Genomic DNA, 17,087 nt, shown 5'->3' with positions numbered 1-17,087 from the left:
TTTCTCGGCAGGTGTTTCACTTTTCGGCTGAATTATCGTGAGAGAAAAATACAGTGTCCGTATGAGTGGGCTTATCAGCACCAGCCCAGCCAGCCAGCCAGCCAGCCGAACAGGTGGAAAGAAATCACTTGTCCCGCTGAAGAGTACGCAGTCTCTCTCTCTCCTCGGCTCTAAGCAGAAGAGTTGGTGCTTGTTTAGTTCCCAAAATTTTTCAAGATTCTCCGTCACATCGAATCTTTGGACGCATGCATGAAGCATTAAATATAGATAAAAATAAAACTAATTACACAGTTTAGACGAAATTCACGAGACGAATCTTTTAAGCCTAATTAGACCATAATTAGACACTAATTGCCAAATAACAACGAAAGTACTACAGTACTATTTCCTAAAAAAAATTCGCGAACTAAACAGACCCTGATATAAAATCCGAAAGCTAGCGGTTGATTTTGGGATCTGGCTTTTGGTACAGTGCCGTTTCTGGAGGAGCTACAGTCGAAGCAACCCAAGTGGATAATTTGGAACAACAGTAAAAAGGCACTCTTGTTATAGGACCGAAGGGGTAGAAGTACACTCTTTTTTTTTTAGACGAGTACAAGCAAACCTGGTCTGGTCTGCTGCAAGTGTGTTGGTGTGTGAGAGAGAGATCGTATGAGATGAGATGAGAGGACGAGATCCGATCTGAGTGATGATGGATGCAGCATACTACTACTGTGAATCTGTATGCATTGCTTAGCATGATCCAGTGATCTGATCTGAACCACACCGCGAGGCTATGAAGGGATCGTGACATTATTATATTATTAGTATGTTATATGAATGAAAACACATGGGTGTATATTTATTGGAAAGACGCAGCACATCCCTCCTGTCGTTTACCAGCGGTGTATATTTATTGGAAAGGGTCTAGCCAGCACTCGAGCGTGTTTTACAACGGGGAGTACTTGTTTTTTTTTCACAGTTCTTCTTCCTCCTTGCCCCGTTGCCACCCACCGTTCAGCTGCAGAGTCCGACGAAACCCTAGCGCGACTGTTGCGACCTCCTTCTCCCCCTCACCCCCTCCTCTTCCAAGGCGAGCTCCGGCCATGGGTGCCCCCCGTCCCGACCTAGTCCGGCCGCTTCCGCTGCCGCCGGGACCCGAACGTCGCCGTCCCCACTAAAAGCCCTAGTTTGTTTTGGATAATTGATGAAACATAAGTGTACTAACCTTTGTCATAAGTGAAATACAAGATAGGTTGGTACACACCAAGATGTGAGCTAGATGGCAATGGTGATGCCCAAGTGATGATGGATCAAGAGCTTCAACTTGAAAAAGAAGAAAGAGAAAAACAAAAAAAAACCAAGATGATCAAGGCAAAGGTATCACTAGGGTTTTTGTTTCACTGCTCAAGACACCATAGAGGGTGTGAGTGGGCTTAGGATAGACAGTCGTACTATAAAGAGGGGAAAATCATGGTAATTGCCATTATCAAGTGCCACCAGGGTAAAGTGCTTCATGCATATGCATTAGGACCTAGTGTGCTAACATAAACCCTTGAAAAATGCTAACACACGTACACAAGTGGTGGAACACTTTGGTGTTGGCACATGGAAGCAAGGGTGGAAGATAGAAGTTGAAATGGAGAAGAAAAAGGATCCGGACCCTAGGGTATAGGGTGGTCCGGACCATCGGCGATGGGTCCGGAACCAAAGCCTAGGGATACTCTGTGCTGTGGCACAGCTCTGGACTCTGGGCGCGGGGTGTTCGGACCATGGCTCCTTGGTCTGGATGGAGGCCCCCAGCCACGTGGCGAGAAGCGAAGAGGCGATGCAGCTCCGGACGCTGAGTGATGGTCCGGACGGTGCAACCGGACTCGGTTCGGACGCATTTGAGATCTCGTGAACCTTACTGGAGTCGTCCGGACTGTGCTCGTCGTTGGTCCGGATGATCGTTGTTCATCGGTCCAGAGTTGGAGTTCGGACGCGCGTGCCAACGGCTAGTTTCAAACTCTGGGACACGTGGCGATGCGAGGAGAACTGCTAAAAGGAACCGGACCTTGGGTCCTTGTTCCAGACCAGCACTGTTGCTGAGTCCGGAGCCTCCGTCCGGTTGCTCTAACAGTCTGTGTTTACACGTGGCACTCGGAAGATTCAAAGCTGCGAGGGTCCAGGACCCAGAGTGAATGGTCCGAACGCCCCGTGGACTGTAACGGTTAGTTACCTCTTGGAGCTCTATAAATAGAGGCTTGGTCGGGTTTGGCTCACTCTCTTGGTCACTTCTTACATGTGATAGCATCCTTTGAGTTGAGCAAACCCCCTCCCACTCAATCTCTTGCTTGATCGTGCATCCAAGTGAGTTGGGAAGTGATTCCAAGTGTATTTGCATGAGTAATAGCATCTAGTGGCACTTGTGAATCGTTTTCAGCTGTGGTCTTCTTGTTACTCTTGGTGGTTACCGCCACCTAGACGGTTTGGAGCAGCGGAAGTGTGTTGGCAAGAGTGGTGATTGTCTTGGCCACACCCATCGGTGACTGTGAGGGGTTCTTGAGCCTTCCTCGTGGGAGATCACGAAAGGCATCTCTAGTGGATTGCTCGTAGCTTGTGGATCCTCATCTTGTGTTGGTTGTGCGGCATCCGGTTGCGGGGTTAGGCGTGTGATGCCTATTAGCACGTGAACCTTCCAAGTGCGTGAATCGCTACAACGAGGACTAGCTTGCCGGCAAGCAAGTGAACCTCGGTAAAAAATCTTGTGTCATCTTGTTCCGAGGATTTCATTGATATATTGATTGAACATCTCTCTTGCTACAGGCGGTATATCTATCACTACCTCTTGTATTTACTTTGTAGTTGATATCTTGTGTAGTGGTAGCTTGGTTTCTTTGCTAGCTTGTTCACTAGGTGTAGAATAGTGACTTAGCCTCTTGTGTGTGCCATAGAGATTATAGCCTTACTAGAATTATGGCAGGTAGCTTGCATCACAAGTAGAGCTAGAGTAAAATTATATTTCGCCTTTTATTTATCTAGTCCATTGCTTTAGTGTTTTTGTAGAAATTTTTATAGGGTATTCACCTCCCCCTCTAACCATTTAGGACCTTTCACCCACCGCCTGGTCGGCCTGCTCTCCCCCGATTTCCCCTTCTAAGGCCATCGGATTTGGAGAAGAAGAGAGAGAGAGGTCGGAGAGAGGGCGTGCGGGCGAGGAGATCGAGTGTCCAACACTCGGTTGTTAGATATCATTTCTCTATTTATTTGTTTAAGGGGGCGTTTGGTAGCGTTTTTCTTATCTTTATAGGAGTTTCTCGGTAAGAATTCATTTTTCCTCAGCTAAACGGTAAAATTTCTCCGCTTACAAGTGCTAAATGGTGAAAAGTAATTCTGATGGAAATTAAATTGCTCATTAATGAGCAATTTAATTTCCATCAGAATTACTTTTCACATGCTCACTATTTGGAAAAAGAGAAATATGAGACAATTCCAACAAAAAGCTCTCAACCCAAGTCAAGTGGCCGTGTTATGCAAAGATGAGATTATGCAATACAGTTTGGCCATGGCGCCAAGGACAGTCACAACTGAATCCTAAAGGTCCTCGTAGTGGTCTTTTCTCAGTCTTTTGTTATCGGTTTCATGTGTAGGTTTCAGTAGTTTCAGGTGTTTTTTTTTCTCATCGTTTGCAGTTTTAGGTAGTCGATCTCCTAGTTGTGGTAGCTCCACGAGACTGTTGCTGGTCTGTAAATATTTGTAAATCTATTTTTTCTTTTCTAACAAGATTTTGGGAGGACATGTGGATTGATCAACAACCGCTAATGCGAAGGTTTCCAAAACTGTACAGAATTGTAAGAAAAAGAGAGGTATTAGTAGCTAGCGTTTTAAATTCAACACCGCTGAATGTCTCATTTAGGCGGGGATTAGCGGGTGACAGACTAAATGAGTGGCTAAAGCCAGTCTCTTTAGTTCTTCTGGTAAGCCTAATAATGATAAGGACAGCTTCATTTGGCAAATAAAAAAGAATGGAGTTTTCTCCACACAGTCATTATATAGGGAATTAATGAAAATAGAGAGAATTTCAGAGAATAATGTGTTCTGGAAAGCAAAATTACCTTTGAAAATTAAAGTTTTCCTTTGGTACTTAAAGAAAGGGGTGATTTTAACAAATGATAACTTGATTAAGAGAAGATGAAAAGGAGATACTAAGTGTAGCTTCTGTGGGTTAGAAGAAAATATCCAACATCTTTTTTTTGATTGCCGAATAGCTAGATCGGTTTGGAATACATTGTTCATCACCTTTAACTTTCAACCACCAAAGAGCATTACTCACATGTTCGGATCTTGGATAAGGAGATTTGCTCCTGGACTAAGAAATCAAATAATAGTGGGGATTGCAGCCATGTGTTGGGTATTATGGTTGAATAGAAATGAGGCAGTATTCCAAAATCGAGTTACTAATTCTTGCTTGCAGGTACTTTTCAGGGGGACTTTTGAAGGCTTGTCACTGCAATTTTTTGGATCTAATGGGTGGAGGAATCAAAAGAGAATAGAACAGTAATCTTCAGGGAGACGTACTGGATCCGGCAATGGTCGTAGCTATCTAAAAAGGAAGAGAGAACGGCTATGAAGTTTGGATGCAAGAAGTTGGAAATAATGGTTGGAAATCTTCAGAAGTTCCGTGTGGAAGCAACACAAGAGTTTAGAGAACTAGCTTCTTTTTGCAGTGTTTGGACACTGAGTGTTGCCTGTTTAGCTACAATTTGGAGTTGGGGTTTAGCTGTTTAGCAGGCTTTGGTTTGGCTGCATCCTATGCGCTGTGTTTAGACACTGCAAGGGTCGTTTGGTTATCAGTAGTCTGGAGTTGGGGCTAGTCTGCAGCCTGTTTGTTTGGCTGTGGCTTATCGTAAATTTTTAGCCGGAACAGTATTTTTCTCTCACACAAACCAGCCAGCAATACTTCTTCACGAACCAGCAACGATACGAACCAGCCAACCGAACAGGCTGCTGCTTAGCAGTCTTTGGTCTTAGACCATGGTTTTGTATTGGTTCAGTTTGGTTGTACCCATTCGATTATGAATGTGGGAGACCGGAATACATTTGTTCCTTAATCTAAAAAAAAAATTAATAAAATCTACGATAAAGCTTTTGATGTCCTTTCTAAATAAACATGCTTCTCGTCCTGCTTCCCTACTAAGGGCTTGTTTGGCACGGCTCCTCCCGAGGGGCTCCTCCGAAGGAGCCGGAGCCGTTTTGGAATTATGGCTCCTCCAAAACGGCTCCGGCTCCTCTGTTTTTTACTAAAAAATGGCTCCTTCAAAAAACGTTTGGCAGGGCTCCTCTGGAGGAGCCGGAGCCGGAGAGGAGCCCTGGCAAACAAGCCCTAAATCACTCCGCTCTGCCAAATAGGTCATCAATCTATCTATAAATAATAAATATAAATTAAATAAATATAATAATAATAATAAATAAATATAATAAATAAATGACTATAAATAAATTTGAGGGTGTCCCATCGCGAGTACTGTTCATCCAGGACGCACGCAGACTCATATCACTGTATATAAACAGTAACCGGTCACGATAAACAGTACCCACCCCGATAAGGAACTGTGCTTTTTTTTTTTGTCCCACTGTTGACCGCTGCCCGCGCGAAGCGCGGGGTTTCCTGCTAGTATACATATAATCGTCCCACTGTTGACCGCTGCCCGCGCGAAGCGCGGGTTCCCTGCTAGTATACATATAATCCTATGTAATCAAATGTATAGTTGACCGATCTCTATCTGTCGTATACATAAACGTACTGTCATTCATGCATCTCGCCATCTGTCGTATGTGTAGCACATATACGTACTGTCATCATCCATATGCATCTCAAACTGTTATTTTTCAACGATCGTTTCTCGTTTAATCAATTTATTAACGAGGACACGACGGTAGTGACACGAGGCATCACGTGCATAGCGCGCCATGTACGGCTCCAACCAACAAAACACATGCATCTTGCACACCCAGGCCATCGATCGGTATTATCGATACAGCCAATTAGCCAAACGAAAAAAAAAAACAAAGCTCGCCGGCTCTGCTGGCTTACATGCATTTTCGTTTCTTTTTGTTAGTTGGGCACGAGATATAGCCACAAGCTCCCCTTACACAGATTTGTTCACATTTTTCTTTTATTTATCGCTGATTCAATACTGTTTGAGGGTTTTTTTACATAGAAATTCTCAAAAGAAAATAGCAATCTTGACACTCAAATTCGGCGCTTGGATTTGAATAGATATTGTTAGTTGCTCAGTTGGCAACATAGTTTGGTGACCGAGTAATATTCGAGTACTCGGTTTAATTTTAGTGAATCCACTGTTAGTGCTAGCTAGAGTAAGGAGTGATCAAGCAAGATCATGCAAATAATTGAAGGAGAAAGGGCAGACTAAAGAGCTGCGTGTAGTCATTACCTTGCTTTGTAGTTTGAACATGCACGTCAAGGTGATTGCACAGGTGCCTGTTGTGCACTTGCTAATTAACTTTCAACGGTTAGGCTGGGCACTATCGAAGCAGCAGATCAACCGGCCAGAGTTCGTGCCTAGCCAGTATCACCAGGGGCGCAGATTGCCAGAATGAATTATAGGGGTTGAAAGGAGGGAGCATAATACTATCCTCATGGTTATGGCAGACTCATCTGAAAAAGTGAAAGTGGTGGATCATATCACTACAGCAAATTCTTTAATCCGTGAAATTTCCCCGGATCCGTGAGTGGATGCATTAGTCGAGTTGGGGTTTACGACAACTGGATTCCATCGAGTCATAAACCTAAAAAGGTAGACACCTCGTAAGCCTAATCGATGATGGGCGATGGAACAAAGACCTAGTAAAGTCTTGTTCTGACAGGTCGATGTATGTATCATCTATTGGGATGGGTTTGATAGTGTAACCGGGGAACGCCTCCATGCCTAGGAGATGGAGAAGTACTAATGATATGTAATCTCATCCCACCTCCTTTTTCTCTGATATCATCGTAAACTTCAAGGGCTATGCCCTATCCACCCCCGGTTAACGGCATCAGTGGAATGAAACCAAGTGGGGATTAAGTTTGATCCCCCGCCCCACCCCGAAATTTGACCTCAAAAAAATAGTGTAACGGGGGGTGGGTTGGTGGAGAGGGGGGAGGGTTGCTTGTAAACGACGTAACTAACTATTTTATCAGATCAATAAACCTTGCCGAACAACATTTTTTTTTTAAAGTAACAGATCTCAATCCTTTCCCTTTCCTCCCCTATCGCATTGTTGATGCGCCCTAGGTATCGGCATGCTAGACAGACGCTATGTTGTGCTAGTATTTTGATGAAATCAAGAGGGGCAAGCCCCTACTGGTTAAGATATATTAAAAACAGAATAAGTAATTTATAGAAAATATGACGTAGCGAACAGATTTAAGAAATAAAATTGGTTCATCAGTCTAGGTAAGTAAGCTAGATTCTCTAGCCATTGGTCAATCAAGGGGAAGTAGCTTCTTTTGGGGCATGAAAGTAACAACGCAAAGTCTAACTTAAAAAAAAATCTCCTAGATGATGGTTGAATTTGGTGGGAGATGAGATTGTTTCTTGCTTTCCAGATTGTCCAACACATAAGAATTATTTTATTATTTCCATGAAGAAAGGGGCTTCTCAGGGTTCTGAAAAGGATCAGTAAGAGCATCTCCAAGAGTTTGCCAAAATTGACTTGGCAAATCTTGTGATTTGGCAAGTGCCTAAAACATATGGCAAGTGAAAAAAGATACTATCTCCAATAGTTTGCCATTTGGGCTTGGCAAAATTTAAAAAGTAGGCCCACTTGCAAACCGGATCAACTGTTTTTCACCGTGACTCCTCGCCTGGCCACGCGACCTACTCCGCGCGGGCGTGAAGGGCGCCGCCTCCACGGACTGACATCTCTTCCTCCGCAGCGCTGCGTCATCGCTGGTGGCCATCATCGATCTCCTACATCGAGCTAGGCACCCAACATCGCTGCATCATCCACCAAGCTAGGCGCCCATCTCCTCCAAGACCTCAAGGTGATCTTCCCCATCGGTACATCGAGCTGTGCAAGTTCACAGAAACACTATAGTTGATGGCATAGTACAGAAACAATATAATATGAACCCTACCTTGACTCTCAGATCAAGGGCACTGGCTCTAGCTATCACCACCAAATAATAACCCTACGTCGAGGAAGAACATACCTACACCACGCAGCAGCTGTCGAAGCTTCTTTGCCAGGCCGGTGCGCGGCGACTGCGTGACTCCTCGTCTGGGCGCGACTCCTCGTCTGATCGCTGGGAGTCCAGGGGCGCGCGGGGATTTATCTCCGCTACGAGTCCTGGGTCGCGAGGGAACGAGCACATGAAGTGTCCTGGCGCGCGCGGGAGAGGAGGCGGCGGAGGCCGAAATCGCGATGGCAAGTGACTTGGCCGCGCGCCAATATGCGCGTGCGGTGCTGCTCGATGCCAAGTTGTCAAAAGATGCCAAGTCATTTGCCAAACCGTTGGAGGGTCAATTTTCTAGTTTTGCCAAAAAAAAAAAAGAAGGATAGCAAGTGGATTTGACAAACTCTTGGAGATGCACTAAGGATTCACCTGAATTTGTAGCCATGCCCAACGTTCAATTGCAAACGTGCATTGAATGAAAAGATGCAAGAGAGACTATTCCAGAAGATCAATGCATAATGTGCAGCTATAGTCATGTAGTTCCACATTCTTCTTCTTCTTCTTTATTAATTCTCTCATGCTAAGTCTGTCCTTCAGAAGATGCAAGAAAACAAAGCTAATTAAGATGCAGTCGTGAATATAGTTAAGGGACAGACCAGATGATATTTGGTCGAGCTTTTATATTGGGGGTAGAATATTAGTAAGAAAAAAAGAGAGGAGAAGGACACGCAAGGGCATTTGATCTACGGTATGATTTTCGCTTAGGTCGCGAGAGGTCCCGAGTTCAATTGTCGGAATGCCCCGATTTTTTTTCCTTTTTTTTTCGCTGCTTCCTCCTCAGTCCTCACTAGGTTTTCCGCCTCTTGGTCTTGGCGCCATCTCGCCTCTGGACTCCCGCCAAAACCCCTCCATTTCCTTTCTCCTTGCCCAGGGCCAGGAGCAAGATCCATCCACCCCCAATTCCCGATTCCCCAACACCAGCCATGGCCGCGGCGGCGCCCACGGGCTGCTTCAAGTGCGGTCGCCCGGGCCACTGGTCCCGCGATTGCCCCTCGTCCTCCGCACCTGCCGCCGCCTCCGACGCCGACGCACCCACCAACCCCAGCCATCCCTCCGCCGCCTCCCGCTTCAACGCCAAGACCAGGCCTTCCGCGGCGGCGGCGGCGCCGGAGGGGGACGAGACCTACGGTGGGGCGCCACCGCAGCCGCAGGACGGCAAGAAGAAGAAGAGGGAGAGGGCCACGCGCCCCAAGCTCACGCCGGACCTGCTCCTCTCCGACGGCGGCATCGGCTTCGTGCTCCGCTACTTCCCCAAGGCATACAAGCCCCGCGCGCGCCCAGGCCATGAGGTACTCATTCTTTGCCTTTTTCCTTTCAAACGCATCTGTTCAGTTTCGGGGACCATCAATTTCAATCGAATCCATCGATCCATGAATAACAACAACGGACATAGGAGGCAGTTTGACTAAGATTCATCTCACAACCATGATATCTGTGTCTATTCTGTTCTCTGACCTACTTCCTTGTCTCACGACTTGATCGCAGGTGGAGGACCTTGGCAATCTCATCAAGCTCTACGCGGACTGGCACTCTCGTTTGATCCCTTACTACTCCTTTGAACAGTTTGTGCGCAAAGTTGAGAAATTGGGTGCCGGCAACCGCGTCAGGGTAAGCTACCTGCTTTGGTTTGAGCCATTGATTCCCTGTGATCGCAAATAAAATAAACAGACTAGAGTGAATTAAGACCTAAAGTTGGTGTAGTGTTAGCTCAGGTACTTAATTTAATTTTTTCCTACCTGCACTTTGTTGTCAACCAATTTAAATCTTAAGGATACATTTAGAGGACTGTCACAAGAAAGACAAAAGAGCCAAATTCCAAAGCTTAGCACCACATTGACGTGGAGGTCTCAAGCTGTTGAGGAAAACACCTTAATAGATAGTTATAAACGAAGACAACCTGTTATGCTCCATGCCATGCCATGACTGTTTAGAAAGATCCATTCCCATCAGTCTTTTTGTTCTTTCCTTGTCCTTTTATTTTGTGAGGGATCAATCTTTTTTGCCCTTGTTAAAAGAATAGTATGCTTGTGGTAAACATGCCACTGAGCTGTTTATTTAATGAAAATGAAAATTTTCAAGTGTGACCTGTTGATGGCTAGACTTTGGGACCAAGGAAGATTTCAGCTCACGCGTCATTGATTTGCTACTCTTGAACTTGATAAGCCAAAACTGGTTTGCAAAGCGATATGTTCTTCTGTTTGCACGCACGATCACCATTCTCACCAGAAAGTCAACATCTTCTTTCTCGTTGGACATTGCCGTGACCTTGTTATTTCTGACATGTGTGTTCTTTTGCATTGTTCGTTAGAGATGTGTTTCTGAACTGAGGGACAGGGTTGCCAGAGGGGGTGATCCTACACTCCTGCACGAACCGCCAGTTTATGAAGACATGCCAGAAGGTGAACCTGGTACGAGCTCTTTGTTTTTGTTAGCAACAACGTGCATGGATAAGTGTATTTCCTTTAATGTTTGTGTCCACTATAGTGATTGTGTAACCCCTATTGCAGATGGAACTGCATCTGAAGACCCAATTTTCGGCACTGAAGCTCCGCTGTCAGACAACCATGTCACTGACCCAGTGCAAGAAGATGCAGATCCACCGATGGAGACCAACGATGTGGATCCCATGGAAGAAGATTTGCTTAATGAAATCTATGAAAAAGCAGCTGATGTAAGTGTATGCCCTCTACTCTAATTATTTCATCCATGGGCTACTATACAATGCATTCGGACTTGCCTGAACTTGTGAACTGCTGTTGATGTACAATAGGAACCCTGGATCCTGGCTGGTGAGGGAACCAATAAAGAGATTCCAGAGCCGTCGGCTCCAAAAGAAGTTAACACGCTGACGCAGAAGCCCCAGGACGGGGCAGCCAGCGACGGCCCCAAGCGGGCGAAGATTGAGCTCACTGAGGAGCAGAAGGCGCGCATGGAGGCCAACAGGCTCAAGGCCTTGGAGAGAGCGGCGGCACGGGCTCTTGCCTCGCAGCCCACCTAGATGTGCAAGATGCTGAGTTGCTGTCTATAGTTCAATGAATAGTTGGTTGAGATGCATCATTCTGTGGTGTCGGACATGGGAGGCTTGGACTTTAGGCCGGCTTTGCTAGAACTTCATGTAGTTTGCTGGTGTCCGATTGAACTTGGGTCTGCTGTAGTCGCCTTGATTTGATGTAACAGGAGAAGGAAGAATGTGTGTGGAACTTGAGCAGGGCCGTGGGCACATGAAAGATTCATGTTAGCTAGCTCCTGTTTTTTTTTCCCACCCTTGGCCATTTCACTTTTCTAAAGTTAAATTTCGTGTCATTTAAGCTGATCATCTCATTCACTGTTTGACTGCGCTGTTTGCAGAACCTTTTTTTTAGGGGAAATACAGTAGGGGAGACCTCTACTGTGCAATTTACTTTTATTAAAAAAGAGGAAGAGAGTTACAGGAAAGGAAGACAAAATCTGGACATGTGAGGCACACGAGCTAGTTAATTGAACTTGGCCATAAATAAATTGAATATATCTGGGGCGTGCTTACCCTGTGTAGTTGAAGATTAACTTCATCCAGAAAAATGCAACCTAAATTTAGTAGCGTGTTTCTTCCACAGGTTTGTCCATTTTTGTCCAGTAGCCTTTATTTACCACTTATACGATGAAAACAAATATAAACATGGACAAGTGAGTGCAAGAAAGGGGCAGCAGACTCCGTGCTTGTTTAGTTCCCAAAAAATACTACAGTAGTCATCACATCGAATCTTGCGATACGTGCATGGAACATTAAATGTAGACGAAAAAAAAACTAATTGCACAGTTTGGTTGGAAATTGCGAGACGAACGTTTTGAGCCTAATTAGTCTATGATTGAACACTAATTGCCAAATAAAAACGAAAGTGCTACAATAGCCAAATTCCCAAAATTCACGAACTAAACACGCACTCCATCTTCGCTTTGGTGGCCTGGGAATTGTAAAAAGGGAATGCGAGGTGTTTCCGCGGAGCCGCAACCCAATTAGCGATGCTGCTGGCAACAATCAAGTATGAGGCAGAGCTTTGGGTACAGGAGCGAAGAACCTGGGTTGTTTACTTCAGCAAGTAATAGGCTAGCCAGTGTTCGCAAGGGAGGGTGAAAGCTTTGTTGAAAATTTCGTTGCCCAATCCTTTGTGCTCAAACTGATTTTCTCTCTTAATACAAAAGCGCGCAAATCTTTTGCGCGATCGAGAAAAAAACAAATATAAACATAATTAGAAATGTTTTTCCCTACTCATGGATCGCTAGGCAATACATATTCAAAAATATATTTATAGTACTTTTTATTATTGAAGTTTATTTATTTATTTTGGCGGAGAATGGATGAACCGAGATATTAATGTTCTGAGTAAAGTCCGATTTTAGAATGGATGAGGTTCAGAAAATAATATAGGAAAAATGGACCATAATAAGGTCCTGGTGATTTGGTGATTGTCGACGAAATTTGATCGACAGTCTATCGAGTGGTATACCCATGATAGTAGATGGATCGGTGGAGGTGCGCGAGATACGAACCAGATGGTAACAAAGACACAAGACACAAGATTTATACAGGTTCAGGCCGTCAGCTTGACGTAACACCCTACATCCTGTGCTCTGTTATTTTATATTGATTGTGTATCAGATTCGATATATCTCATCTAGGGGACCCATACTCCTCCTTATATACTCTAGAGGAGTAGGGTTACAAGAAAACTATTCTATTTGGTATTACAATATCTTTTTGTAGCCTTGCGGTACACGCCGACCAGTGCCGCACGTCTTGATCTTGTGGACTGGGCCACCTCTGATGGTGCGGCCCATGTCTTATCCTATGGATACCGGGGATCATATCCCCCACAGATAGTCCCCGAGCGTCTTGTATCCGCTTGGCGACGTCATCTTGATCAAGTCCGAGCAGTTTAACACGAAGCCGATCAGTTTTACTGACGACCTGGACGGTGAAAATCGAAGCCAACCTGTTAGACTGGTGACCTGGACGGTGAAAGTCGAAGCCGACCAGTTAAACTGGTGACCTGGGCGGTGAAAGTCAAAGCCGACCAGTTAAACTAGTGACCTGAGCGGTGAAAGTCGTAGCCGACCAGTGTAACCGGTGACCTGAGCGTTGAAAGTAGGAGCCGACCAGTTTAACAGGTTAATCAATCTCGGACTTAGCCAAGTAAGACTTATCGGAAGGATGTAAGGGGCTCAAGATTAAATTGAAAAATTCTCCGGGCGAAGTGTAGCCACTTAGATTCCGTTTACGAGGAATCATCCATGACTTAGTCAATAAGAAGGGTAAATCAAGAAAATAGCACTACATTCACCGTCAGGTGAAGTGTAGCCACTTAGTTCTCGAGCCTGCTGAAAGATGAAGAAATAAATCTTTTAGCAGGGTCAAAGAAAATAAGTCTGAAAGCTCGCCAATGTCATCTGTCATGTGTATATCAAGACCGAAGACATGCTACCCAAGATCAGTACCCTGATTCAAACAGTATGGGGCAAGTTGATAGCACACCGATGAGACGTAGCAAGATCCGACCGCCCAAGGAGTCTCCAGCTTAGCTGGCGACTCTTGCACGAAGAATCCAAACGTCGACGAGTCCCTAGCTTAGCTGGCGATGCTTGCACGAAGAATTCGAACGCCGAGGAGTCCCCAGCTTAGCTAGCAAGCCCCCGACGTAGCTGATGATGAAGCGACGAATAATCCAAACGCCGTGGAGTCCCCAGCTTAGCTGGTGAGCCCCCAGCGTAGCTGACGATAAAGCGACGGACAATCCGACCAATTGGTTGGCGAAGAATCGAGCACCGAGCAGCCCAACCAACTGGTCGACGGCGAAGTGAGCGCCGAGTAGAAGTGAACGCTGAACAGTCTGACTAACTGGTCGGCGATGAAGTCCATAAACCTAGCGGTCCGACCAGTTGATCGATGGAGAAGTCCGAAGACCAGGTGGTGCGACCACCCGGACGATGATCCTGCAATAAATATATAGAATGAGTAGTACATGATGTAAAAATAAATATATGAACTCGACGATGAAGACAGCAGAGCGGAATAGATAGACATTATGTTTGTATGAAGTGTTCATATTTTAAATATGAGTAACTTCCTGCCAGTTGGTTCTGTATCGCATCACCAGCCCCGACTAGCCCATACTCCATAGCGTAGAGTGCTTAGCACCCGTTTACGCATAAGAGCACATGCGTCGCCGAGGAGCCACTGCCGACCACCCATAACGCCTCGTGCACATGTAGGAGTGAGATCGAGAACAGGGCTATTTCTGGTAACGCAAGTGAGAACGTGACTGGTCGGCGAGTTGATGAAGAATATCTTAAATATATTGTAAACATTAAGTTTTCTTTTGGAGATGTGTTTATATTTAATATAAACTGCCCCGAGCCGTTAGTTTGTTGGTTGAGCCCCCCAGCCCCAGCTAGCCCGTAAACCATAACGTAGAGCGCTGGAGCTCATGTACGTGTAGGAAGACAAGCATCACCGAGGAGCCGCTGCCGACCACCCATAACGTAGAGGGTAGGCGCTCGTGCACGTGTAGGGAGAAGCTAGAGACAAGGCCGTCTCTGGAGAGCACAAGCATAAACGTGGCCAGCCCCGACTAGCCCATACTCCATAGCGTAGAGTGCTTAGCACCCGTTTACGCGTAAGAGCACATGCATCGTCGAGGAGCCACTGCCGACCACCCATAACGCAGAGGGCTAGCACTCGTGCACGTGTAGGAGTGAGATCGAGAACATGGCTATTTCTGGTAACGCAAGTGAGAACGTGGCTGGTCGGCGAGTTGATGAAGAATATCTTAAATATATTGTAAACATTAAGTTTTCTTTTGGAGACATGTTTATATTTAATATAAACTGCTCCGAGTCGTTAGTTTGTTGGTTGAGCCCCCCCAGCCCTGGCTAGCCCGTAAACCGTAACGCGGAGCGCTGGAGCTCGTGTACATGTAGGAAGATAAGCATCACCGAGGAGCCGCTGCCGACCACCCATAACGCAGAGGGTAGGCGCCCGTGCACGTGTAGGGAGAAGCCAGAGACAAGGCCGTCTCTGGAGAGCACAAGCATAAACATGGCTGCTCGGGGAGCCATTGAGATGAAAGCGTATGTCATCTTTAAGATGATATACATGGAGAAAAGTCGTTTGGAGAATAATCATATAGATAGTAGTATGAAGAAACATCATGGCAAAAACTTTATTAAATATTCATATATAAAAAGGTACTTATCTTTAGACATAACGTCTGGTCGGCGGCGATGAAATATCTCGGCCCTCGAGCTTTCTGGCATGTCGTCATGGCGGCGGTCGTGGTCGTTATAACGTCGTTCTTCACGGTGACCATTACGACGTGGCAGGCGATTGGAACGAGTAGTCTAGTCGGCTCACTTAGCGGCTTGCTTGACGGCTCGAACGGTTCGTTTGACAGCTTGGACGGGTACACGGAGTTGTAGGCAAACGGACATAATCGGAGCCTGACGGAGTCAATCCGCGTGGGGAGGCGAAGTCCTTGAGCGTATCCGACCGAGGCGAGGGCGCAGTCCAAGATCTTCCTTGCATGCCTAAGATACGTGAGGTTGCCTGCATGGTGGTGTAGATCCAGATGCATATGTGCTTGTATATCTCTTCAACTACTCCAATTAGCTTGTATGGCCAACCAACATCTTTGGTGGAAATGATGCTCCACATCGCATTATCGCCGGCTGCCTTTACTGATTGCGGGTTGTCGTGATCCACGGAAATGATCTTGCATATCCGATCAGAAATCACGAGCAACAACAAGATGTGATTAGGTTTCTCCCAACCGAAATCATGCAGACATACGGATATATCTAGAAGTATAATAACAATATTTAATTAGGAAATGACTTGACTTAGCTTTCTTGGATTGTTTGACTCCGATCTTGTTGTCGTGTGTTGCGTCTATTGGAGGCGCATGGCAAGGCATCGGACTCTAGCACGTGTGGCCGTTCACCGAGGAAAGTGATCCGCTGCGTGCCAACGTCGAGTTGCCGCCGAATGCTAAGTTGCCGGCGACGTTGGTTGAATAAAAGATTCACATCTGGTTCGCCACAGAATCAACACACATATCCCCTACCTGGCGCACCACTGTCGATGAAATCTAGTCGGCAGTCTACCGAGGGGTATACCCACAATAGTAGATGATTGGTGGAGGTGTGCGTAATAGGAACTGGATGGTGACACAGGCGTAGAGACAACGATTTAGACAGGTTCAGGCCGTCTGATCGACGTAATACCCTACGTCTTGTGTCTTTGGTGGATTATATTGAATATGAGATCCATTCGAGGGGGGGGTCCCTACCCACCTTATATAGTCTGGAGTGTAGGGTTATAGGTCAGTTTAGGTCTAGATCTATTTGGCTATATGGTAAGTATTTATAAGAAATACGATATCTATCATATCCGAACAGATCTTCCTTCATAGCCAAGATGTCTTCTGATGGCCTTGCGGTGCACACCGACCAGAGCCGAGCACCGTAGGCCTTGATCTTATAGGTTGGACTCCCCCTGATGGTGCGGCCTATGTCCATTGCCGTGGGTACCAGGGGTTATACCCCCACAGTGATTGAGTGATGAAAGGTCCTTGTTTGGTTTTGGTAACTGAGTGACAATCTAGGTGGACTAATATATGTTTATATGAGATACACAGGAGATTAGTCCATGGGTAAATATATGATGAAGGAGCTCATTGCATATAAGACATGACATTGAGTCATGTGACTAGGTGGAGAAGATCAAGACAAGACTTGACTTGATAGACTGGTTGTAAGTGTGAAGGGCAAGTGGAAGGCTTTGAAGTGACGGACCTCAATGATCAAAGACTTGGCGCCGATGGACTAAGGCAACGGTGAAGAGCAAGTGAGG

At 45.8% G+C, this 17,087-nt stretch overlaps 1 protein-coding gene across 1 annotated transcript; it reads left to right on the top strand.

Annotated features, from left to right (window-relative positions):
* Positions 1 to 9,046: 9,046 nt before the first annotated feature.
* On the top strand, positions 9,047 to 11,468 carry LOC136529527 (uncharacterized). The gene is made up of 5 exons (XM_066522598.1): positions 9,047 to 9,492; positions 9,689 to 9,811; positions 10,512 to 10,611; positions 10,711 to 10,874; positions 10,974 to 11,468. The coding sequence occupies exons 1-5, from the start codon at positions 9,127 to 9,129 to the stop codon at positions 11,199 to 11,201; spliced, it is 981 nt and encodes a 326-aa protein (XP_066378695.1). The 5' UTR covers positions 9,047 to 9,126; the 3' UTR covers positions 11,202 to 11,468.
* Positions 11,469 to 17,087: the final 5,619 nt, after the last annotated feature.

The sequence above is a fragment of the Miscanthus floridulus genome, chromosome 19 (assembly GCF_019320115.1).
Source record: "Miscanthus floridulus cultivar M001 chromosome 19, ASM1932011v1, whole genome shotgun sequence".
NCBI lineage: Eukaryota > Viridiplantae > Streptophyta > Magnoliopsida > Poales > Poaceae > Miscanthus > Miscanthus floridulus.
The sequence above is the reverse complement of the archived record's forward strand: the minus strand, read 5'-3'. Positions and strand labels throughout refer to the sequence as shown.

Coding starts and splice junctions, on each gene's coding strand:
- LOC136529527 (XM_066522598.1), top strand. CDS start 9,127: ATGGCCGCGGCGGCGCCCACGGGCTGCTTCAAGTGCGGTCGCCCGGGC. Junction 9,493..9,688: donor GCGCGCGCCCAGGCCATGAG/GTACTCATTCTT, acceptor ACTTGATCGCAG/GTGGAGGACCTTGGCAATCT. Junction 9,812..10,511: donor GTGCCGGCAACCGCGTCAGG/GTAAGCTACCTG, acceptor ATTGTTCGTTAG/AGATGTGTTTCTGAACTGAG.